We start from the raw sequence: 25,986 nt of genomic DNA on the forward strand, positions 1-25,986 counted from the left end.
TACTATTTTAATAAAAATAACTTATTTACTATGTTGTATTTAACTGTGCTTTCGGAAGGAAATATTAAAAAAATTGTAGAGTATTGTTCTTCCTTTGCTCTAGAATACATACATTCTATTGACCTACTTGAATACATATTTATTATGTATATAATTTGATAGTAGATACACAGTTCAAAATTCATCTGTTCATGATTTCAGAATCCATTTATATTTTAAACTTTATCAATAGTGTTAAGAGAAAATATTAATATTCTTCTTCTACGGCACTACAGCCGAAATTGAGCCTTGGCCTCCTTTATTTTTTGCCTCCACCCTTGTTTGTCTGTGGCTGCTCTTCTCCATACACGGACTTTCTTGGCTTTCCAACTGATCTCTTTCCCTGCATTCTAGAGTTCAGTACTCTTTTTGGTAGGCTATCCTCTCCCATTCTTATCGCATGTCTGGCCCATAGCAATCTTTGTATTGTAATGAAGTCTGACAGGAGTGTTTCCTTATAAAGTTGATAAAGCTCTTTGTTGTATCAAATTCTGAAGATACTGTATTCCCTCACAGGTCCTAGTATTCTCCTCAGTATTTTCCTTTCCAATGTGTCAAGTTTGTTTTTAGATGTTTCTTTGAATGCTTCACTGCCATATCATGCTATTGGTCGAATTTAGGTTTTATAGATTCTCATCTTTGTATTTCGGTCGACACTGTTAGAACGAAATATATCGATGGCTTAGTGTGAAAACCTCGTATCTCAATAAAATACAATTTTACAGGAGAGGCAAAAACTGATTTACTGCATATTATAACATAAAAACAAAAAACTATCTTTACTTATTTTTAATTTGAACACATTTCGATAGTTACACATAAATTTTGCACATATTATTTAATTTTTTACCTGACCTACGAGGTATTCATTCTTGAGTTCTATATATACATGGTTTTTATATTAGATATTTAAAATATACGATTTTTTCATATTAATTATTGATTCATGTATATCTGTCTAACATAATTTTGAATACTAAAAGGGTTATATTAAAATAAATTATTTATTTAGTTTATTGACATATTTTACAAAATTAACATTAAACGACGAAATTATTATATATTGATTTTTAAAACAATAAAATCATTGACTTGTAATCTAAATAACAAACTCAATGCTATAAGTAATAAAATGTCTCAATTATCTCAGTCTTTTAATTATTTCTTAATTGTGTCAGTATGTACTTTGTTTAGAATCCACTCCACCTGAAGAATACAGGTGCACTCATTATTTTTTTTTTAGCCCTACATAGTAGGATTGATTTTCATCATCTGAAACAATTAATAAACTATAGTAATAATAATAAGGAATATAATTATTCAGTTAACCTTCCGATGACCAACCTTTTTTGTTACACGGATGACCAACGGGGGTAAAAAATGACCCCCAGTAAAAAATGACATTTGAAAAAAAAAATTAAGTTGTTTTAAAAAATAAAATAATGTATGTATTCGTCATTTTTATGTTACTATTGTATCAATAAATCATAAATAAACATTAGTAAAACATATTTTTAATTACAATTGAAAAAAAACAGGAATCATCATTCTGAACTTACAGTCCCTGTCCATATTATTATGACCACCTATGAATTTTGACAAAACTCAACTATTCCACTAAATATGTTTTGTTTAAAATATGATTTTTAAATTTAATTTTGTTATGCAATGTTAATGGTATTCATTAACTATAATATATTTAATAATAAACAGCAATAAAATATTTGAAAATATTACATATTTATATTTTTTAATATTTTGTTCAATTTCTGACCTTAATTAGATGGAAAATATTTGGGAGCTTTTAAAACGAGAAATTTCCGATGAAAAGGTAACTAACGAAATTGATTTGATTAAAGGACTAATATATCATTGAAACCACAATATCAAATTGAAGCAAAAAAAAATTAACTGCATTCAAAGTATGCCAAGCCGGGTACTAGTGGTAATCAAAGTTAGAGGGGCTCAGCAAAATATTAAAAAAATACAAATATGTGATATTTTAAAATGGTTTATTATTAAATGTTTTATATTTAATAATAAACACCAATACAACATTTAAAAATATCACATATTTTTATTTTTTCAATATTTTGCTGAGCCCCCTCTAACTTTGATTACCGCTAGTACCCATCTTGGCATATTTTGAATGCAGTTCAATTTTTTTTGCTTCAATTTGTCATTGTGGTTTCAACGATATATTAGTCCTTTAATCAAAAAAATTCCGTTAGTGACCTTTTCGTTGAAAATTTCTCGTTTTAAAAGCTCCCAAATATTTTGCATATGATTAAGGTCAGAAATTGAACAAAATATTAAAAAAATATAAATATGTAATATTTTAAAATATTTTATTGCTGTTTAATATTAAATATATTATAGTTAATGCGTAACATAAACATTGCTTAACAAAATTAAATTTAAAAATCATATTTTAAACAAAACATACTTAGTGGAATAGTTGATTTTTGTCAAAATTCATAGGTGGTCATAATAATATGGCCAGGGACTGTATAACTAAAGAAGTTTTAAAATATACACTAATTTACGTCGCCACAGGTTTAACAAACAATTTTTGTTCAATATTGGAATGTTTCTTATATACAATTCCACATATTAGGTGGTATTTACTTAATATAAAATTTTAACATGGAAGGCCAAAGGAGTTTGTTCCCCTTAAATTCGGAAAATTTTTTTTTTTCGTAAAATATAGAAAATATTTCTAGAATGATATTAAAGTCAAATAAAAAAATAATGAGTTTAAAATTGAAAATATGTCTGAATTAATGAAATAAAAACATGCATTGGGGTCAAAATTCACCCCTTTGATCATCGGAAGGTTAAGATGTAGCAAAATAGCCTATGATTTTTTTTTTGATAACATCATACACATTTAGTGCATAAGTAGGCTTAGTACTGGGCCTATTAGTTTGTAACTTACCTTGAGTAAACTTCTTGTTAACTGGAGTGCATTAACTGTTTTCCCTTTGAGGACAAGGTTTAACATTAAGCTTCGTCTTGACATTATTACCTATAAGACAAAAATATTAGATTAGAGCATATAGATTTTTCTGGTAACAAGTAACATACCTTCATATATTAGAGTAGAGTAGAGTAGAGTAAATTTTTATTTGCATAAATTTTTAACATAATTGAGCAAATAACGTCACATTACTAACAATCACATATTAAAAAATATTACTAATAATCACATATTAAAAAGATATATTAACAATACACTAAAATATACAAACAATACAAATTACATATATGCTGATCAAGGCTGATAGGCCAGGTACTCCACCACAGTATACGGCTCAATGTTAACCAGGTGTTGAAAAACCGTTTTTTTTTAAGCTTTATAGGTTTCCCGTTGAATGTCAGATGGTAGACTATTGTAAAATTTAACGCACACATACAAAGGACTTCTCTCTGTTAGGGACAATCTGTGAAGTGGAATATTCAAATTAAGGCTTCTTGTGTTATATTCATGATTTGGTAGCAGGTGATAAAATAAAGTAAAATTTTTAAAGAGAAACATAATACATTCATATATATAGATAGCTGAGAAAGTGAGTATATTGAGTGATTTGAATCGGCCTCTACAGGATTCTCTCGACTTTAGTCCTAGGATCACCCTGACTGCCTTTTTTTGGACTATGAAGACAGTTGAGCTATCCACCGAAGCACCCCAGAAGACTATTCCATATAGCATAATATTATTACTCCCTCCTGAATCTAGGCTATAAATTAATCTAATTTCTGAACGAACACAAGTCAACTGACACAGCTCCCATATTCTTAATCAGGTACTATCGACACTGAGATAAAGCTTACGTTTTAAAAATGTTCCAATGCTTGTAAAATGGGATTATTGTGAAAAGGATGTTATTATAGGGTCGGAGATTTAGCTTAGGTATTGAATTATATCGAATTGGTGATGGTTTTTATATTACTGTATTATATTGAGTTTCCGGTTGTGTTTGAAGAATATAATTGTTTTGTCAACATCTGAACCATCCAAATTAAATTTTATTTCTTTTTGGTCGGTTAATATTTGTTACAATAAATGCGTTTAAATTTCTAGGGTTTATTAGGTACTGTAAAAAGCGGTCTATTACAGAAAAAATATTGTTATATGGTCCGTTGTCAATTTCAGCTGCGCTTAGACCTCTAGCGTTTATTAGGAGCTGTAAAAATTGGTCTACTGTAGATAATATTTTGTTATTTGGTTCAAATATTGCTTTTAAAATGAAGACACAAATATTAACTATGAAAACTCGTAATTATTATCCTTGCAGTACATATAGACGTTGTTCAAGTAACTATGATAACCTCGTATATCTTGATATACGTGATTTTCATAGATAGTTATGCTGTGTTCATGATTATTTACGAGGTTTTCATTTTTAATATCCTAGTGGACACCTCCAAATACTAGGTTAATATAGTACAAATCTTTTGAATTAATATATATATATAACAGCGCTAACAGGCCTTATAGGCCTACGGCTTCTAAATTCTGGATAATATTTCTCCATTCTTTTCGGTCCTCTGCACTCTTTCTCCAGTCCTTCACCCCGATTTCTTCCAAATTCCTCTCTGCAGCCTCTAACCATCTCTTCCTTGGGCGACCTCGTCTCCTTTTTCCCAATACTCTGTCATTCAATATTCGTTTGACGTTTCTAGTTTCTGGTATTTGAGTAATATGTCCCAGCCATCTAACTCTTTGGGCTCGTATTTTTGTCGTTATTTTTGGTCTCCCATACATCCTCATTACTTCTTCATTTGTTCGTCTCCTCCTGGTTTTCTCCGCTATCTGTATACCTCCAAAAATTTTTCTCAGGACCTTCCTTTCCCATATCTGTATCGTCTTCTCCTCTTGTTGATTCATTACCCACGTTTCGCTCGCATACAACACTGTGGGCCGTATTATCGTTTCATACATTCTGATTTTCGCGTTTATTGATACATTTTTTGCTTTTAATATCGTGTTTAAGGCACCCACAACTCGACTTCCCTTCAATAATCTTTTATCTATTTCTTTTTCTTCCCTTCCAGTACTGGTTACAGTCACTCGCAGGTATTCGAATTCTGCTACTTCCTTAAATTTATATTCATCTCCTTCTCCTTTCATTTTTATATAGTTATCCTCTTTATTTATATCTCCTTTCATTACCATGTATTGTGTTTTTCCTTGGTTGATTTTTAATCCATACCTTTTTGCTTCCGCTTCGAACTTTTGGAATATTTTTTGGAGATGTTCCTTTGTTCTTGTTAGGATGACTAGATCATCAGCGTAAGCTATAAACTGCTGTCTGTTGTTAAATATGGTACCGCTTGTATTAATTGTTATCCTTCTTACTATGTGTTCTAGTACCAAGTTAAATAAGTCTGTAGATAGAGGGTCACCCTGTTTCAGTCCTTTATTCACTGTGAATTGTTTTGAAAAATTTCCTTCCAGTGTTATCCTGTTTTTTGTATTGTTGAGCGTCATTCTCACTAATTTAACCAGCTTTCCTGAAATAGCCAAGGATCTCATTGCTTCATATAGCATATCTCAGTCTACTGAGTCGTAAGCCTGTTTAAAGTCAATGAACAACATGTGTAGTCCCAAATTTTGTTCGTAGCTGTTGTTCTGTATTAGTTTTAATAAACATATTTGATCTGTTGTTGATCTTCCTGGTCTAAAACCTCCTTGGTATTCTCCAATGATCTTATTTACCTCCTTTTGCAATCTATTTCGGATGATTTTTGCAAGTATTTTATAGGCCACTTCTAATAGCGATATTCCTCTATAATTTTCGCAACTTGTTTCATCACCTTTTTTGTAGATTGGACAGATGAGTGCATTGTTCCATTGTTGCGGCATTTCCTCTTTTTGCCAGACTGTTAATATTAGTCGGAAAATTTTTTCTTGCAGCTTTTCTCCTCCTGCTTTAAAAATCTCTGCCGGAATTCCGCTTTCTCCTGCGCTTTTGTTATTTTTTTGCTTCAATATTGCTTCTTTTACTTCTTGTAGTGTAGGTTCTTCTTCACGTTGTTGTTCTGTGTTATCCTGTTCATGTTGTTTTATTTCCTGGGGTTCTGCTTGTTTATTTGCATTTAATAGTTCTTCAAAATACTCCGCCCATCTGTTCAATTTTTCTGTTGTTTCTCCTAAAAGCACACCGTCTTTACCTCTACAATAACTTGTTTTACTCTTTGCAGTTCCTTGGGATTTTTTTACTTCTTGGTAGAAATTTCTTATTTCCTTGTTTATGTATGATTCTTCTATTGTTTTCAACTGTTTGTCAAGATGTTCTCTTTTCTTTTTTCTGCAGATTTGTTTTACTTCTCTTCTTGCCATTTTATATTTTTCTGTAGTATCCTGTGTATTATTTTTGTCTTTTTCTATTTTTGCTTTATTTCTACGTATCAATGCTATTTTACAATTCTCGTCAAACCAGTCTCTTCGTTTCTCTGCTTGTACTTTTCCTAGACATAGTTCCGTTGCTTCTGTCATCGCTATCTGTATATTCCTCCATTCTTCATCAATATCTTCTGCGGTGGGGTAACGAAGTCTTTTATTTATCTCTGCCACAAATCTGTTTGCCGTTTTTTCTTCTTTAAGTAATTATATCTTGTATGTTAATCTTTCTTTTGCTGTTCTTGGGTTTCTTGGCAGCTCTTGTTTAAGTTTGGCTATCGTTAGAATATGATCGCTATTGGTATCTGCCCCTCTGTAGCTTCTGGAATCGGTAATTGCTTTGATATGTTTACTTTCTATTAATACGTGGTCTATATCTGGTTTTTTGTCCTTCCATCTGGAGATATCCAAGTTATCTTATGAATATCCTTATGGTCAAATCTTGTGCTTACAATTTTCATTTTATTTTCTGTTGCAAATTCAATTAATTTTTTCCCATTTTCATTTGATTCCTTATGCAAACTTTTTCCACCCGTTATACTTCTGTAAATCTCTTCTCTTCCTATTTTGGCATTCATATCTCCTACGATTATCTTTATGTCATATTTCTGAATTTTATCCATCAAATTACTTAGCTTCTCATAGAACTCTGTCTTGGTTTCTAGGTCTTTTTCTTCAGTGGGGGCATGTGCATTAATGATGCTAATTTTTCTTTACTTTCCTCTTATTCTTAAATAACATATTCTATCTGATATTGCTTGGAAGTCTATAACTAATTTACTTATTTTTTCTGTCACCATAAATCCGACTCCAAAATATCTGTTTGTCCCGCCACTCTTAAAAAAGGTTCTTTTTCCTATTTTGACTATTTCAGTTCCCAACTGTTTTGTTTCTTGTAAGGCCAGGATGTCTACTTTGTAATTCTCCATAATATTATCTAAATTTTTTAAGGCACCCTCTTCGTACGTACTTCGTACATTCCAGGTTCCAATTTTTATTATTTCCTCAGGTTTTTCCTTATTTGTATCGTTTTTTTCCTCATTTTCCAAAGTCGTTATTCCTTTTTTTGCCATGTCAATACCATATTTCAGCCGCTGTTCTTCGTTTATTAGTTTTTTGAATTTTCTATCAGCTGTTCTCTCTCCTCGTCCCATATCCAGATTTTGCCATTTACTATTAATTTCTTGTAGCCGATTTTCGTTTGCTTACTTTTGCTTCTTTCTTCCTTTGCTATTTTAGTTATTTCCTTTTGTATTTCTTTTTCTTTCGATGTCATATCGTTGTTTATATAGATACGGTCTTTATGCTGTTTTAGTTTACTTTTCTTGTGTAGGATTTCCATTTTATCCGTGAAAGTTTCTGTCCCTATTGCGCATACTGTTTCTCCTATTTTTGTTGCACTTCTTAGTTTTATTTGTGTTTGCAACTCTTGGGCTATGAAATTTTCCATTTCTTCTTTTAATTTCTTATCATCATTTGTTTGTACTTTCAACCCAGTTACGATCAAGCTTTTCTTTTTGCTAAATTTCTCCAGTTGCTCCATTCTTTCATGTAGCAATTTTACTTCTTTTTTTAGTTTTTGATTCTCTACTTTTACATCCATTAACTCTTTATTGGTTTGTTGTTGTTCTTTTCTTATTTGTTTTATTTCCTGAAGCATTTCATCATTTTTATTCATGAGCTCTCTCATCATCGTAATCATAACATTTTCCATGTCTTCCTTTTTTTCGTTGCCTGCTTTGCTTGGTGACCGTTTTGTAATTTTACTTCTATTAAAACAATCATCCAAGTTTTCTCTTTTGCGTTTCGTTTCGTCATCGGTTTCACTTCCTGTATCATTATCCTTTCTTTCCATTTTCTAAGAGTGCCCCGCTAAATGTTACAATTAGAAAAATCTGTATAGAATACAATATAAATATAAGGTTAGTTTAAAAAATAAACCTATATTAGACACAATCTATAAACTTAATTTAGAAATTAACTTTAAGCCAGTTCGTAATCACCGTAAAAATTAAAATTATTGATTTTTAATTCTCGCACTATTTTAGATTTATTTTATAAGTCCGACTCTGCACTGCGAAAATAAATCAAGTCTGTTTGACCCATCAAAACTTGAATTTCTTATCAGTGGTTTTATTTTATTTATATTGTTCGAATAATTATTGGCATCTAAAATACCTGTTTACAGTAAATAATGGAGAGATCTTACTTTTTCGATGCTTTGGACGATTTATTTTCACTCACTAGTGCACTTGTACTTTTATTTACACACTGTGTTAACTTGGCGATTTATCTATTCGTAATTCCAATGGAAATTGGATTATTCACGGAACAGACGTTAATCAACCTCACAATTTGCCTACCAGGACCGGATCGGTCTTTTGAATTAAGATAAATAAAATGTTTCTACTTGCATGACAATTTATCATTGTTCACAAAAAACACTTCTCCAAGTCCAAACACTCCAAATTAAGCACCACATTCTTGATTATATAGGTGGTCTTCACACTAAATCAAGAAATCACCTGATATATGTGTTTTCTTTTTATGGCTCTAGAAAAAAACATGGTGTATTTGGATTTTTTCTAACAGCTGTAAACCGTGAGAGACAAAGTTTTCAAACTAAAACCACAAAAATGTCATTTTCGAAAAAAATTGAGATACGAGGTTTTCACACTAAGCTATCGATATGGGGAAGGGCAAAATAATCTCTGTTTGCCTGTGTCAAATTTGTTCATTACCTGCTTTGCAGATAGGAATTATAAAACTATATCTCCAATACATAATCAGAGAAAAGACCAGCATTCAGTGACTCATTAAAACTTATCTGTATAGGCGATTTCAGAGTAAATACACATTTTTTAGGAAAATAAGGCTAACATTATTAAAATGAGGTGCTTTTGCTACCTTCAAATTGACTAGCTCACTAGAAAAAATATATTAATTTGCACTGTTATCTAGAGAGTGTAAAGTTGTAATTGTGACATTTGATAGCTTGAGGATATATTAATGCATATAGGTCTGGATCCTGCGTATGAAAAAAAAGTTGATTAACAGCAAGCTGAAAATTTGTTAATAGCTTAAGGGTGTCTAGTCGGACAAACTTTGATATATCGGAACACTGGAACAGGGGAAGTTTTAATTGTGGAACAGGTTAAAAATTTGGAACGGCCAGACCACGAAAACGGCACATGTATTTTGTCCGAGAGAACAGACTTAAACTCTCCGAACAGAGATTAAACTCTCATGCAAAAATCAGACTGCTGTTTATCACCAAATGGGCGTTTTAATGAGTGGAACATGTAGAATATGTCAAGTAACAGGAATTATGACAGGTGATAATAAATAGCAGTCTGATTTTTGAAATTCTTTATTGAAATAGAAATCCTACTAACAATATTTAAATATGAATTTGCTTAATTAAATGTAACATACAATATACAATACATGCAATATTATACAACACATACAGATTTATTAAAAATTATTTTTTTTATCTAGGTAAAATATATGTCTTCAGTAATTTTTTAAAAATTTGAACTGTCAGTGCATTCTTAACACTGGGGGGAAGATGGTTAAATTCATTCATACATTTGTAAAACAGGGATGTCATTGTGCTATGTTTATTAGTTTTTTGTATATCAAAATCTTCAATATTTCTCATGGTATATGAATGAACTTGACCCCTCAATGTAACATATTCATTAAAATATGCTTTCCTTTTTTTAATTTAAAAATGAAAACCATAGTAAGGTAGTAAAGCCTTTGTTGAACTGAAAACCAACCTAAAGTAGAGTACATCATCTCAATTGGCGTGTAGCGATTGCATCGAAGAATTGTTCTCATACCTCTGTTATACAAAATTTGCAATTATTGAATTGATCCTTTATCACCCAAATATAAAGCACTTGAACAGTAGTCAAAATGGGGCTGAATTATACTTCTAAATACAGTGATCCTTGAAAATAATGATAGATCTTTGCTAATTCTATTAAAGAAAAATAATTTTTTAGATATTTTCTTGCAAATATATTGAAAATGAGGTTTCAGAGAGAGTGTGTTATCCAGTATAAATCCAAGATATTTAATTTCATTGACCCATTTGATGCATTCATTATTAACTTTTAGTTTCAAATTTTCCATACTTATATTATTTAATTTATATCGGCTAGAGACTATCAATCATTGACTTTGTTTTACTCGCATTAAGTTTTAACTTGTTAGCATCCAAAAATATCTCAATTCTTTTTAACAAACACTGCATCCTTCTAACAACCTCCACAATATCATCACCACTGCATACAATTAATGTGTCATCTGCAAAAAGACTAATAAATTCCAGACCCTCAACATAATTTACATCATTGATGAAAATAATAAATAATAATGCTCCAAGTACACTGCCTTGTGGTACACCAAAACAATTAGGTAGTTCTGTTGATTTACTTTGGCCTAACTGCACATAATGAGTTCTTTTTGTGAGATATTCGTTAAACCATTTTATAACACTTTGTTTAAAACCGTAGTACCTCAATTTTTAATTAACAAATCTATGTCTATAGTTTCAAAAGCTCTTCTAAAGTCTAAGAATACAGCTACTACAAATTTATTGTTATCAATAAGTAGTTTCCACTTCGAGATGGTAAGTTGTATTGCTGTTTCACATGAGTGACCCTTTCGAAACCCAGACTGATTGCCGAGAAAAATATTATTTTTATTAAAGTATTCAATTATTTGGTTGTAAACGGCTTTTTCAAGTACCTTCTCTATACAAGGCAGTGTATTGATTGGTCGATATGCAGATACTTCTGATTTCATTTGGGTTTTTGGGACCGGTGTAATAGAGCTAATTTTTAAGTTTTTAGGAAAGCTTCCACTCTTTAATGAAGAATTAACAAAATTAAGAACAGCATAGCCAGTTGTCTCAAAAGTTTTCTTTAAAAATTGTGAATTGAGTACATTATCTAAATTTTTGCAGGTTTTTAAAGAAAATATTATTTGTTTTAGTTCACATATTGTTAAGGGCTGAAATTCACTCATGTAGCATTCAACTTCAGGTAAACTATTATCAGACCATTCATGAGAGTTGGTAAAGCTAGATACTATCTCCTCAATACTCTTTGTAAAATAAGTATTAAACAAACATGCAGCCTCCCTTTCATTCTTTGCATTCACTCTACTTTCATCCATTCCAAAGTTAATTTGTTTATAATTTATATATTGGTCTTTATTTTTTTATTAATTTCTTTAAGCATTTCCACATTTCCTTTGAATCATTTTTATTGTTATCAATCATACTTTCATAATATTTAACTTTTTTTGCTTTAGCAAATTTACAACTACATTTCTCTTCATCTTATATTCGTTCCATAAATTTATACTATTACCACCATTACTCTGGTTTACATAATTTTTATATACCCTATCACGCTCAAATGCCTTTGCCCTAACATCATTATCATACCAAGGAACATTTTCATTCTTACAGGTTATTTGTCTTATAGGATACTTATTTTCTATCACAGCTTTACATGTATCATATAAATCACTATATATCACATTAATATCAGTAGAGTCGTAATTCCAATCACAGTTTATAATCTCAATATTTAATTCATAAAATGCCTGATCACTTAAACACCTAGTTAAAATTTTTTCTTATTACTATTTACACTATCAATATTCTCTAGCCTAATACCTATAATTAAGTGATCAGTGATCTTTGGTGTATAAAATACTTTATATTCTAACTTATTAGTGTTTTTAAGGACAAGATCAATAAGAGTACTCGACTTTTCACAAATTCTTGTACTTTCCTTGATCACCTGCTCTACCCCCAGTGATTGTATAAGAGTTATTAGTTTTTTACAGTAAAATTCATCTTTATTAAAATAATTTATGTTAAAATTAAATTTATGCAATATTTATATATATTAAATTTTGCATGAGAGTTTAATCTCTGTTCGGAGAGTTTAAGTTTGTTCTGTCAGACAAAATAAATGTGCCGTTTTCGTGGTCTGACCGTTCCAAATTTTTAACCTGTTCCACAATTAAAACTTCCCCTGTTCCAGTGTTACCATATATCAAAGTTTATCCGACTAGACACACTTAAGCTATTAACAAATTTTCAGCTTGCTATTAATCAACTTTTTTTCATACGCGGGATCCAGACCTAATAGTTTTATTCCTTTTAGGTAGAAAATTGGAAAAGAAGAAAGCAAAAAAAGTTACTCAAAATGGTGAAGTGGGTGCTAAAGAACGTAATCCAAAAGCATTCGCTTTTAATTCAGCTGTAAGAGCTGAACGCCGATTTAGACGAAAGGAAGATATAGATACCAAAAAGCAACATGTTCCTCTTGTAGACAGAACACCTATTGAACCTCCTCCCATAGTAGTTGCTGTGGTAGGTCCACCAAAAGTGGGAAAGAGTACCGTAATAAATAATTTAATAAAATTATTTACGAAGTTACCATTAACTAACATAAATGGTCCTGTTACAATTGTAACCAGTAAGAAAAGGCGAATAACGTTTTTTGAGTGCAATAATGATGTGAATTCAATGATAGATCTAGCAAAAGTTGCTGATTTAGTATTATTATTATGCGATGCAAGTTTTGGTTTTGAAATGGAGGTTTTTGAATTCTTAAACATATGCCAGGTTCATGGAATGCCGAGGATAATGGGTGTATTGACCCATTTAGATTTGATTAAAAATAGCAAAACTCTAAAAACAACCAAAAAAACCCTCAAACATAGATTCTGGACTGAAGTTTATCCTGGAGCCAAGCTGTTTTACTTATCTGGAATAGTACATGAGGAGTATCTCAGAAATGAAATTAAAAATCTTGGAAGATTTATTTCTGTAATGAAATTTAGGCCTCTTCAGTGGAGAACAACACATAGTTATTTAATAGGAGACAGGTATGAAGATTTGACCAATCAAGAGTTAATAAGAAAGAATCCAAAATGTGATCGAAATGTTGCTTTGTATGGCTATATTCGAGGGGTACCTTTAAAGAAGGAGAGCTATGTACACATTGCAGGTAAACTATCAAAACTTTAACACACCTTTTACGCATATCCATTTAGGGATTATGAATGTTTTTTTCTTACAGTAAAACCTAGATATAAAGGACTAATTGGGGGTCAGGGAGTCTGTTAAAGCTGAGAGTCCGCTATATATCTCTCTATTGAATTCCCTCCTAATGGAGTATTGGGCGCTCTTGCGTTTCTTAGCTAAAAGTGAAAGATGGCTGATTGACTGGACCAGCACATCCTCTTCTGTTTTATTCTTCCAAAATTTCCTCTACAAGTCAGTGGCGGCTCGTGATTTTTACAATAGGGGAGGCTATACCTAACTGTAAAATATCTAGACAAATTTGCACTAGCAAAAAAATGCGCCAAAAAAATGTAATTTAAGGCCCCATTTTTTGACCATTTTTTATTTACATTTCATAATATCATCCTAATTCATAATTTCATGATATCATATCATTTTAAAAATAGTTAGTCTAATTGTAAAAGTTTAATACCAAAGTTTGTGTCGTTTATTTGTTAACAATTCCATCTATTTGTAAATAGATACCTCGCATATCAAAATAAATACAGATTTGAAGTTTTGCAGTCCATACATAATGAAGCATCAAATTTTTTAAGATACTCAACTGAATTTCTTTAATTCTAAACGCGGCCTACTGCGAATTCAAAAACACCATAAATTACCGATATTTTGCTTTGAGTTAGAGATATCGGAAAAAGTTATTTGAGCAAATATATTTCAAATATTATTATAACCCCACATACCAAATTTCATAACAAAATTCGCACTTTTAGATTTTTCATTATTTTTAGTCAGGACCCTAAAATTCGTTGTCCCGAGACGCACGCAACCACGCAACGGAGCCGAGAAGCTATTCTGCCTCCCTTGGTATATCTCCGGGCAGCGTGTGATGGCACCGTAGATGCTACTGTTAGGAGACCGGGTCTCCTTAATCGCCTGCTGCGCTGCACGGAGCATTAGCAACGGAGACTGCTGGGCTTCTCAGCTCCGTGCTCCGTTCATGCATCTCGGGATAACCCAGGGTCCTGCCTACAATAATATGTAATAAAACAGACGCGATCATGCGTTCTAATGCTAATGCTCCGTACGTATGGATAATTAGTGATAATATGGAATTTACACGTTGTATAATAGTGAGAGTGCTTGTTTTTTTCGCGATTCATGATAAACAAAACAGTGTAGAGTGTGTAAAAAATTTATGGGGAGGCTGAGCCTCCCTTGCCTCCTCTGACGAGCCGCCACTGCTACAAGTATTTTCCATTCCTCTCTATTTAGACCAGTAAGGATCTGCGAAAAAGCGTCTATTTTTGGATGTGAGACGTGGCATTCAGATTTTTGCAGATAAAGTTAGGTGACACCTTCAGTAATAATAATTGACTTATGCTCCTTCTCAAATATGCTCGGAACATTAATAAAAAAAATTAAAATATTAAAAAATTTCGAAAAACATCAATTTTTTCTGCTTTCTTTGCTTATAACTTTAAAACGTTTCTCTTTTTAACAAAGTCGTAGAGAAATAAAATAAAGATAACTGAATTTTGTATGATATACGACTGGTAAAAAATGTCTTAAGATATTACCTTTTCTGCAATATAGCAATAAATACAAAATAAGGGGGCAAAATAAGTCTGTTGTTATTCAATATTTTTTAACCACTTTGATGGCACTTAGAACCTTAGTAATTCGCTTAAGAAATTCTTTGTAACATACTTAAATCGTGTACCAAATTTCATTAAAATCAACCTAATAAATTTTGCATAATAAATTTGCAATCTAAATGTTTTTAAAAAAGTTCAAATTTTTTAAAATCTTTCTGAACAAAAAGTAAAATTTAGAAGTTGGCTAATTTTTTTACATAATATAAAGAGGTGCTCTACCTATCTAATACACTATTTACAGAATTAAAATCGGATTATTTAAGGGGCCCCAGCTTTGTTTTAAATTTATAAACAATTTTTTGGCTTATAAAAAAATAGCTTTGTTTAATAATAAAAAAATTAATTTTTAGCAATGCAAATAATTAAAACCGGTATAATTTGACTTATAATTTCAAATGCTGTCAGCAGAATTGCTATTTTATTTTTTAATTAAAAGTTATTCGCGTTCAAAAATTGCTATTTTTCGATTTGTTTGAAAGTTCCACTGCTAGTATGGTATAGTTAGACCCAAACACCTCCAACACCAAATTGTTCTATATGGTCCACATAATGTTCAGAAAAAAGTCACACCATTTTGAGCGTTGGGTTTGGGGGGGAAAGGGGGGAGAAATCTGCAAATTCGTAGTTTTTTACGTTTTTCGTCAATATTTCTAAAACTAAGCGGTTTAGCATGAACAACCTTCTACACAAAATTGTTCTACATTAAATTTGAAATAAAAAAGGCCCTATGCATAACCCTTCTAAAATGAACGGTTCCAAAGTTACGGAGGTAGTATAGTATAATTGGTCCAAAAAAAGACCTAACCCAGACATCCAAAGTAAAAGTTTTCCTTCAACACCAAATTGTTCTATATGGTCCACATATTGTTCAGTAAAAAGTTACACCATTTTGAGCGTCCGGTTTGGGGGAGAGATGGGGGAGAAATCGGTAAATTAGTAGTTTTTTACGTTTTTCGTCAATATTTCTAAAACTATGCTTTAGCGTAAGGAATGTTCTGTAGAAAAATGTTCTACATAAAATTTAAAACAAAAAAGGTTCTGTCCATAATTGTTATAAAATCAACGGTTCCAGAGTTACGGAGGGTGAAAAAGTGGAGGTTTTCGATACTTTTTATATTTACCGATTTCTCCCCCCTCTCCCCCTCAAACCCGACGCTCAAAATGGTGTGACTTTTTTCTCAACATTATGTGGACCATATAGAACAATTTGGTGTTGAAGGATAACTTTCACTTTGGATGTCTGGGTTTTTGGTATAGTTATATCATAAATATTGCCCAAAAAATATAAAAAGTATCGAAAACCTCGACTTTTCACCCTCCGTAACTCTGGAATCGTTGATTTTAAAACAATTATGTATAGAAAATTTTTTGGTTTAAATTTCATGTAGAACATTTTTGTATATCACATTGTTTACGCTAAAGCATAGTTTTAGAAATATTGACGAAAAACGTAAAAAAACTACTAATTTACCGGCTTCTCTCCCATCTCCCTCCCAAACCGAACGCTCAAAATGGTGTAACTTTTTACTGAACAATATGTGGACCATATAGAACATTTTGTTTTTGGAGGAAAACTTTTACTTTGGATGTTTGGGTTAGGCCTTTTTTTGGACCAGTTATACTATACTACCTCCGTAACTTTGGAACCAGTCATTTTAGAAAGATTATGCATAGGGCCTTTTTTATTTCAAATTTAATGTAGAACAATTTTTTATAGAGGGTTGTTCATGCTAAACCGCATAGTTTTAGAAATAATGGCGAAAAACTTAAAAAACTACGAATTGACCGATTTCTCCCCCCTCTCCCCCCCAAACCCGACGCTCAAAATGGTGTGACTTTATTCTGGACATTGTGTGGGCCATATAGAACAATTTGGTGTTGAAGGATAAATTTCACTTTGGATGTCTGGGTCATGCCATCTTTTGGATCAATTATACTATACTATGCGTTTATTTCGAAAACTATGCATCCTACGAAAAAACTTGTAAGAACATTTCATTGTTTAGAATTACCCAAGAAATACAACAAAATGTTTTATTTTGCGAAAAATCGATGTTATGTAATTCCTCAAGTTCTTTGTTTATAACAATCTTATCGACATCCGGATCAACTGTTACCCAAAAATTCGTGTTCTACGGGTCAAAATACATAAAAAAAAACTTGGGTAAGTCCATCTAAAGAAAGGAGCCCGTAGCACCCCCTCCTGGCCACAGCACTAATTTGTTTATAAGCCAAAAAATTTTTTATAACTTTAAAACATTGCTGTGGCTGCTTAAATAATCCGATTTGAATTCTGTAAAGTGCATTAGATAGGTGGAGTACTTCTTTATACGTAAAAAAATTGACAAATCTTTGTATGTTCTAGTTTTTGTTGTGCAAGATTTTAAAAAATTTTAATTTTTTTTAAAAAGTTTAGATTGCAGTATTATTATGCAAAATCTAGTAAGTCAATTTTAATGAAATTTGGTGTACGGTTTTAGCACATTACAAAAATTTTCTAAGCGAATTAGGAAGGTTCCAAGTGTAACCTAAGTGATGGAAAATCATTGAATAAGGACAGGCTTGTTTTGCCCCCTTATTTTATATTTATTGCTATTTTGAAGCAAGGGTGATAAATTAAGACATTTTTAACCAATCGCATCTGATAGAAAATTTAATTATATTTGTTTTATTCCTATAGGACTTTGTTCTAAAATGAATAGTTTTTAAGTTATAAGCAAAAAAAGTAGAAAAAAACGAAATTTTTTGAAGTTTTTAAATATTTTATTTTTTTTATTAATGTTCCGGGCATATTTGAGAAGGAGCATAAATCAATTATTATTAACGAAGTTATCACCTAACTTTATCCGCAAAAATCTGAATGCCACCTCTCACATCCACCTAAAAACAGATCCTTACTGGTCTAATTTGACTTCTCTCCATCTCAGGCCAATTCTTTCATGATCTCCTGTTACAGTTCTTCTCCTGCTATTATCGAGTCTTCCTCTTTTTCTTCCTCCATCTGGCTGATATTGGAGTTCCTGTCTAGTTATATTATTTTGGTCTTTCCTTAGAATATGTCCAATCTATTTCTATTTTCTTCTTTTAATCGTGATTCTTATTTTTTCTTTTGTTCTCCATAAATAAACGTTTTTTATTTTTTCTGGCCAGTATAGTTTTAGAATTTTTCTCAATGATTTATTTATAAAGGTTTGAATTTTTTGGTAATTGTATTTTTCTGTCTCCAAGATTCTGCATCATACAATAATACACTCTTAATACATCGCATGTGTTCCAGATTTTCTTTAATGAGTTATCTGCATGTTGGGCCTTTACTATTCTTTTTTCTACATCTGATCTACTACTGCCTTTCTTTTCCATGATTGATCCCAGATATGTAAAGATATCTAGGTACCTTCTCTATTTGTCTTTCATTTATTTCAATTTTAGTGTCATGGTTGCTGTTTTTTATAGTGGAGTTACTGAAGGTGGATATGAACTATTACCTCCGATTTCGTTGAACCTCCATCGATTTGCATGAAAATTGGTGAGTGGTTAGAGGATTTCTCAAGAAACAAAGGTGACATGGTGCCAACTTGCGCTTTTACCCTGGGGGTGGATGCCACCCCTTCTCGGGGGTGAAAATTATTATATTAAGAATAACCCCATAATTCGATAGAGGGACACATTCTAAGCAAAATTTGTTATATAAAGTTATTTAAATAAATCAAAACTTTTTGAGTTATTAAAGATCAAAAATTTTAATTTTTCGTGAGAAAAATGCATGTTTTTAACCGATTTTTCACAAATAACTCAAAAACTATAAGTTTTTTCAAAAAAGTTATTACCAAAATTGAAGCTAATAAAAAAGGAAATAAACTCCTTACTAGAAAAACCTTTTAATGTTAACTTAAAGTGAGTTATAAGTAATTGAATGCATATTTTTTTCGGCGTGTACCCAAATCTAAGTATTCATGCTTAATTAACGGGAAAATTATGCATTTTATAACATAAACTTATTAAACATTTGTCAAAGTACTTAGAAATATCTATCAAATGAGTACCCGAACGAGTCGATAGCATTAAAATTTATGCACCAAAAATTTTTCAAAATTTATCTTTTAAAAATTTTTCCAAAAAATTTTATTGTTTTTTTTTTAACAACTTCGTTCATTTTTATGATATCAGGTTCACCTAAAAACCAGTTGCAACTTAATTCCAAGGGCTATTAAACCCCGTTTAATTTAATCTTTTAAACACCTTAATTTTTTAAAAATAAAAGGTTAAATGGCCCCGGTTACATGGTTATCGCAGCAAAATTTAAGCTTTAAACGTTTCTATCTCAGTTATTTTTTACCCTACAGAAATAGTAAAAAAGGTAAATTATTTGTTATAGAAAAAACTAAAATTTGGTTATATATCATTTTTTGAGTATTTTTAGAGTTATTATCAAAATATTGTGAGGATTACGATGAATATAAAAATTCTAATTTTTTTAAATCATATCTTTTTTTTTTTTCAAAATTATGCATTCTAAACCGCTCAAAATTGTTAAAATAATTATTTATGCTAATATAAAGAAATTATTGTAAAGATTATTATAAATTTTAATTTTTGTGGAAATGGCATATGTTTTATTTTTCACTTTTTCTTAAAAAAATTCGAAAGGGTTCTCTTATTTTCATCATAACTTGTTTAACTTTGATGCTAATAACTTCTTCTTCTGGAGCTCATTTGATAGGTATGCCGAAGGACTTTGACAAGTGTTTAGGAGATATATTTTATAAAATGCATCGTTTTCCCGTTATTTAAGCTTGAATACTTAGATTTGATTACTCTACGAAAAAAAAAATATACATTTAATTACCCATACCTCATTTTGAATTAACATTAGTTCAGATTTTTAAGTGAGGAGTGTATTCAATTTTTTATTATCTTCGATTTTGGTAATGATTACTTTTTTGTAAAAGCTTATAGTTTTTGAGTTATACGCGAAAAACAGCTTTAAAACATGCATTTGTTTTAGAAAAAAATACAATTTTTGATCTTTAATAACTCAAAAAGTATTGATTTATATTAATAACTTTATATAACAAATTTTGCTAAGAATTTGTTCGTCTATTGACTTGTGGTATTATTTTTATTAAAATAATTTTGACCCCCGAGAAGGGGTGGCATCCACCCCCACAGTAAAAGCGCAAGTTGGCATCATGTCACTTTTGTTCCTTGTGGTATCCGCTAACTACTCACCAATTTTCATGAAAATCGATGAAGGTTCAACGAAATCGGTGGTGAAAACCTTCAGTGAGTGCACTATTAATAGTTTTGTTTTCTTTGTATGTATCTTCAGGCCCACTACGTTGGGGTATTTTGCAAGCTTGCCTACAGTCGGAAAAATTAAAGAATACCCATGAACGATCATATCAAGCATATATTTTGGATTTGCTGCCCTTTTCTATAAATGACAAACGAGAGAGATAGATTATTAAGTGTTGTCTACAAACCAAAAACGTTATCCAAGACCTACGCAGTTACATATTTATAATTGACATAGTGAGACGGCGATACAATTGTTCAACGTAGTTATATTAATTTAGTAGAAAATTTAAACTCACACTTGACTATTTCTGTACTTCTAATGTCATTCTTATAAAACATTCAACATGAGTAGAGATAATGATTGTATAAACTACTATTCGAGTAATCGTGCTGGTCAACTATAATCTGACTGATTCGATTTCTGTCACTTTGACAGTGAAACTGGATTAGGTTCGGTAGAGTTTATAAATTTTAATAATCAGTCGTATTTACGTGAATAAATTCATTTCTTTTTGATATTATATTGAATTTCTGGTTGGGTAAGTAGTATTTATTTAATTAAAATACGTCAATAAAATTTGTAAGTAATCATCTGTCAATATGGTTAACTTCTGTCTATGAGTTCGCCAAACGTGTACATATTACTCTGACTTTTCAATAATAGTGTATGAAATTACAGATTAGTATATTTTTACGAATGTACGTTTATTTGCAGATAATGTCTGGAAAATGATCTGGATACCTGATGATCTGAATTCATTAAGTTTACTTTCATTTTAATCACTTAATGCAGCTGACATAAACGACATTTTTTAAATTCCTGTTACTATTTACGTCCACTGGCAACTTTAACATGGAGAAATCCATAATACTATATTTGCTTACTCATTATTTTTGTATTATTAATCTATATCAAATAATTAATTACGGTAGTAATAATAACATGTATCACCAATAAATATGTATTATCAGAAAAAGAATAACATCACAAAAATTTTTTGACACATTCTTACGTAGCGAAAAATCGTACGGTGAGGTAGTAGTCATCCGTTTATTTTCCGTATTAACTTAGTTTAGACTTGGTTTTGACTAGAAATTTTTGATTTGATTCGTATGCATATCATCGATGACGCATGGGTATTCTTTCATTTTTCCGACTGTATCTTCTTTTGCATGAAGTGTTATATAAAATTACCTAGTTATAATTAATCAAAAGTCTTTTTTTTGAAAATAATTACACTGTATTTAGATATATATTAAAAATATATACTCAAACAAAATTGTATTTAATTGTTTTCTTCATGAAGTGACCATTGCTGTTTGATATCAATGTGCTTGCTTTCAGCAATCCTGCTTTGAAAAAGAAATCAAGCTTTGTTTGCACTATAAAACAGTTGAACTTCGTTATCTGATGAATAGTCAATAAATGTTGAGATCATCGAGATGCAATCTTACCTCTGATAACTTCATGTTTGGCAGATTTGTTTTGTTTTCATCATTATCTTCACTTCCATTCTCATTTTATATGAATACAGCCTTTTTGGCTTGTATATAATCTTGGCGTTGTTTCATCAGCTTACTGATTTTGGCTTTAGAGATGCCAGGTAGCTTTGCAACCTTAATCTCATGAGATCAACATCTTCCAACACTGTTACTCTGACAGACTTTGTGGTTCCTTACCTTACACCTTGGGAGATTTCTTTAGAACTGTCTGACCTTTCAGCTTTCGGATTTTCTCTAGAAGTTCCCTATCCTTTGGCTTCGGGAACCATGATTTTTGTCATGGGATACAATTGGAGCACCATAAATGAGATGTTCCAATCTGAAAGTTTAGTTTCAAACTGATCAGTTCGTGCATCATCATCACCATCAATTAGCGTATATTTGTCCACTGCTGGACGTAGGCCTCCCATAAAATTTTCTACCTGTCTCTATCTTGAGCTTCTTGCATCCAATTTGTGGTGATACGCTTTATATCATCCATCCATCTAGTCGGTGGTCGTACTTTGCTTCGATATAGTCGAGGAAATGAAGCATTTTGGCTCGCAATTTTTTCGTCCAGCATGGATTTACTTGAAATTTTTACAGAAGGTAGGGAATAGTCCAAGGATAATTTTCTATATCATGCCGCTGTACGCTAAAACCTTGGGGGTGGTTGCCACCCCATCTCGGGGGCGGGAATTTTTTATTACATTTTAACCATGTAAATCGATGTAAAAAGTAATTCTAAGAAAAAAATGTATTTTACATTTTCTTCGTAAAACTAATATTTTTCGAGTTATTCGCGCTTGAAAGTAACAGTTTTTCGATGAAAAAATCGACTTTTTTAGAGGGTTTTTTGAGAATACCTCGAAAAACATGCATTTAATCAAAAAACTGTAGATATAAAAATTGTATCTTTTAGTAACACAAACCAAATTCTTTTTGTGTAATATCTTTGAGACCAATACAAACCGAGATACGGCATGTTAAAAGTTAGCTTTTTTCGTCAAATGCATAATTTGAAATATTCAAAGTAAAATAGCGGAAAAACTTTGCATTTTTCGAAGAAAACTTAAATAATATTTTTTCAAGTATACAGCTAGGCCTCTCAAAAAATTATAATAGAAAGTTTCTATCCTGAAAATTAAGCGACTTATGATAAAAAAAAAGGTCGGCACCTGCTTTTCTTTATGAAAAAATCAGTGAAAACAACACCCTAACGACCCTCTTAATTAAAAATTGGTCTTTACCTTTCTGTAATTCCTTTTATATTTATATTTTCAATACACCCAAGAAGTTTGACCTATTTAAAATGTCTAATTTTAGAAAAATTGGAGTTTAAAGAAAAATCAATTTTTTGAAATTTCCCATTTTTCACCTTTTACTTCAAAATATCTCCGAAAATACTGGAGATACGAAAAAAATGATAGACTGCTAAACTGTAGCTTTATTAATAACTAAACGTCCCTTGTGCATAGATTTTCATTACAGTGAACAGTTAGCGAAATATAGCTGTTTAAAACGTCTATTTACGAGCAATCACCCCTTTATTCGAGCCCTTTAAACCCATCCTAATTAAAAACTAACGGATCTTACGGAATTTAGTTTACACCGTCTTATAACTCTTTAAAAATCCTACAAAGTCATTTTGCAAAAAAACTTTTTATCGCCAAAAATGAAGGAGCTATGTTTATAAAACGAATTTTTTTTTCGAAAAATTCGGATAGTCCGCTTATGGATAATTTTCAATGTATGTATAATACCACAAAACCGGGTTCGTATACTGGAAGATGACTAAAAAACTATTTCTATTTGTATTTGTACATATTTGTAAATTCGTATTTTTGTGTAAATAAATGTTTTTGTAATTCTTTATTTCTACTTTTTTTTCTGTATAGATCTATTAAAATATCTACTTATAAAAACTGGAATGTTATTAAGGGTGGTTTTTAAGGGTTGAAATATTATGATATTATATCCTAAAGTATAAAACAATCATTATTTTAACCAATCAAAACCAAATTTTACCCATATTAAAGTTTACAATGTTTTTATATAATTTTTGAAAATAAGGGGTAGTTTACACCCCTAAAAATAATCAACGCCCTTAAGCATGATATAGAAAATGAAGTACAGGGTGAGATGATGTTAATCCCAAATTTTTATGTAAATCGATGCAAGCCGAAGTTATTCTTTTAGGATAAGTAATTTTTTATAAATAGCTCCTACAAGGGTGGTTTTAAGGGTTGAACTATTATGATAGTATATCTTAAAGCATAAAACAATCATTATGTAACTAATAGGAACCAAATGTTGACAATGTTAAAGTTTAAAATGTTATTTTATAATTCTTTGCAATTAGGGGTAGTTTTCACCCTTAAGAAACCAAAAGCGTACAACGGATCAATACAGAAAATGAACTAGAGGGTGTAATGAGCCTAATCCCAAATTTTTGTACAAATCTATGCTGGACGAAAAAATTGCGAGGTTTTGCCATTTTTTCAGCTTCATTTCCTCGACTAATATACCTCTTATCTTGGTTGCCATTCCAGAATCTTTCTGCTCCATCTGTCATCCGTCAATCTGGCAACATGTTAGCCCATTTATCTATGGCTATTCTTTCAACTGCATCCATGATTCCTGTTCTTCTTATTTCTATGTTTGGTACTTTATCTCTGATGGTAATACCAAACATTGACCTTTCCATAGTGTGTTGTGTAACACTTAATTTATTTATTGTTAATTAGGTGTGTGATTATCTAGATAGGCATAAGCGAATCTCATGTCCTAGATATCTGTAAGCTATTACTTGGTCGGTGCTATGGCTTTCAATTTGAGTTTTATCTGTGACTACAAGGTTGGTCATAAATTTTGTCTTTAAGGTGTTCATTTTAAGGCCAACTGTTTTTGACGCTCCATAGAGCGTTTCCAGCATTCTTGCAATTTGTGCATCTTCTTATTGTAGTTCCTTCTCCTATCGGAGGTTGGCTATCATCACAGCTATCCGTACCTTATTGGCGCCGGCTCTGAAAAGATCTACTGACCTGCAACTATACCACTCTCTCAAGTTTCTCAGCCAGGAAATTCTTCTTCTACCCTTAATTTTGCCCTGCACTATGAGCATTAATATCTCATATTTAGCACCTCTATTCCAGCTTTCTTGATTTGATGTTCTTTATCACCTCGCAATCCTTTTGTAGCCTTCTTAACACTTCTGCATTCGCAACTCATTGGATCCATGGTATTTTCAAAATCCTTCTATATAGCACCACATCTCAAACTCCAACTTCTTTATGTTGTCTACTTTTAGTGTCCAGCTTTCCATTCCATAGAACAAAATCGAGAACACGTAGCATCTTAAGGCTCTTATTCTCAGCTCCAGAGGAAGGTCTCGATTAACAAACATTTTTTTCATTTTGTAAATGCTCTTCTTGCAATTTCGATGCGTGTCTTGATTTCACTACCTTGGTCATTGTTTTCTGTTAGCCAGGTTCCCAGATATTTGTAGTTATTCACTCTTTCTACTTGTTTTCCCTCGATATCTAGCCTTCCTACTGTGTGTTGCTTAGAAATAACCATGAACTTGATTTTCTTAACGTTCATTTGTAGTCCATATTTTATACTGACTTGATGTAATCTACAATATTTACTCATCGTTGCAGTGCTTCTAGACTATCTGCAAAAATAGCCGTGTCGTCTGCGAATCTTATGTTCAAGATTTTTCCGTTTATTGATATACCCTGTTCTTCCTCTGATATTGCTTCCTTAAAAATAGCTTCGCTGTACAGATTGAATAACAATGGAGACAACACGCAACCCTGTCTAACCTCTTTTGATTTCTATGGGTTCCGTTTCGACATTTTCGATTTTAACCTTTCCTTTTTGGTTCAGTACAGATTGACAATAACCCGTATATCTCGACTGTCCACATTCTTTTCTTTTAAAAGTTCTATGAGTTTCTGATGTCGTACTCTATCAAAAGCCTTTTGATAATGTATAAAGCAGACATAGAGATCCTGATTCATATCTAGTCGCCTTTGTGC

General features: G+C 31.3%; 1 protein-coding gene and 1 long non-coding RNA gene across 2 annotated transcripts in view; one reads left to right on the forward strand and one right to left on the reverse strand.

Moving 5' to 3' along the window:
- LOC114342682 (ribosome biogenesis protein BMS1 homolog) overlaps positions 1–25,986 on the forward strand; it is an 84,679-nt gene that overhangs the window by 228 nt on the left and 58,465 nt on the right. The window contains exon 2 of the mRNA XM_050648693.1: positions 12,640–13,488. Within this exon, the coding sequence (XP_050504650.1) occupies positions 12,640–13,488 (849 nt within the window). The remainder of the gene's footprint in view (positions 1–12,639; positions 13,489–25,986) is intronic.
- Positions 1,025–3,446, reverse strand: LOC126883316 (uncharacterized). The gene is made up of 2 exons (XR_007697607.1): positions 2,978–3,446; positions 1,025–1,311 (listed from the first exon to the last, which is right to left on the reverse strand). It is a non-coding gene; the product is annotated as an uncharacterized LOC126883316 (long non-coding RNA).

This window comes from Diabrotica virgifera, chromosome 4 (genome assembly GCF_917563875.1).
Source record: "Diabrotica virgifera virgifera chromosome 4, PGI_DIABVI_V3a".
NCBI classification, from domain to species: domain Eukaryota; kingdom Metazoa; phylum Arthropoda; class Insecta; order Coleoptera; family Chrysomelidae; genus Diabrotica; species Diabrotica virgifera.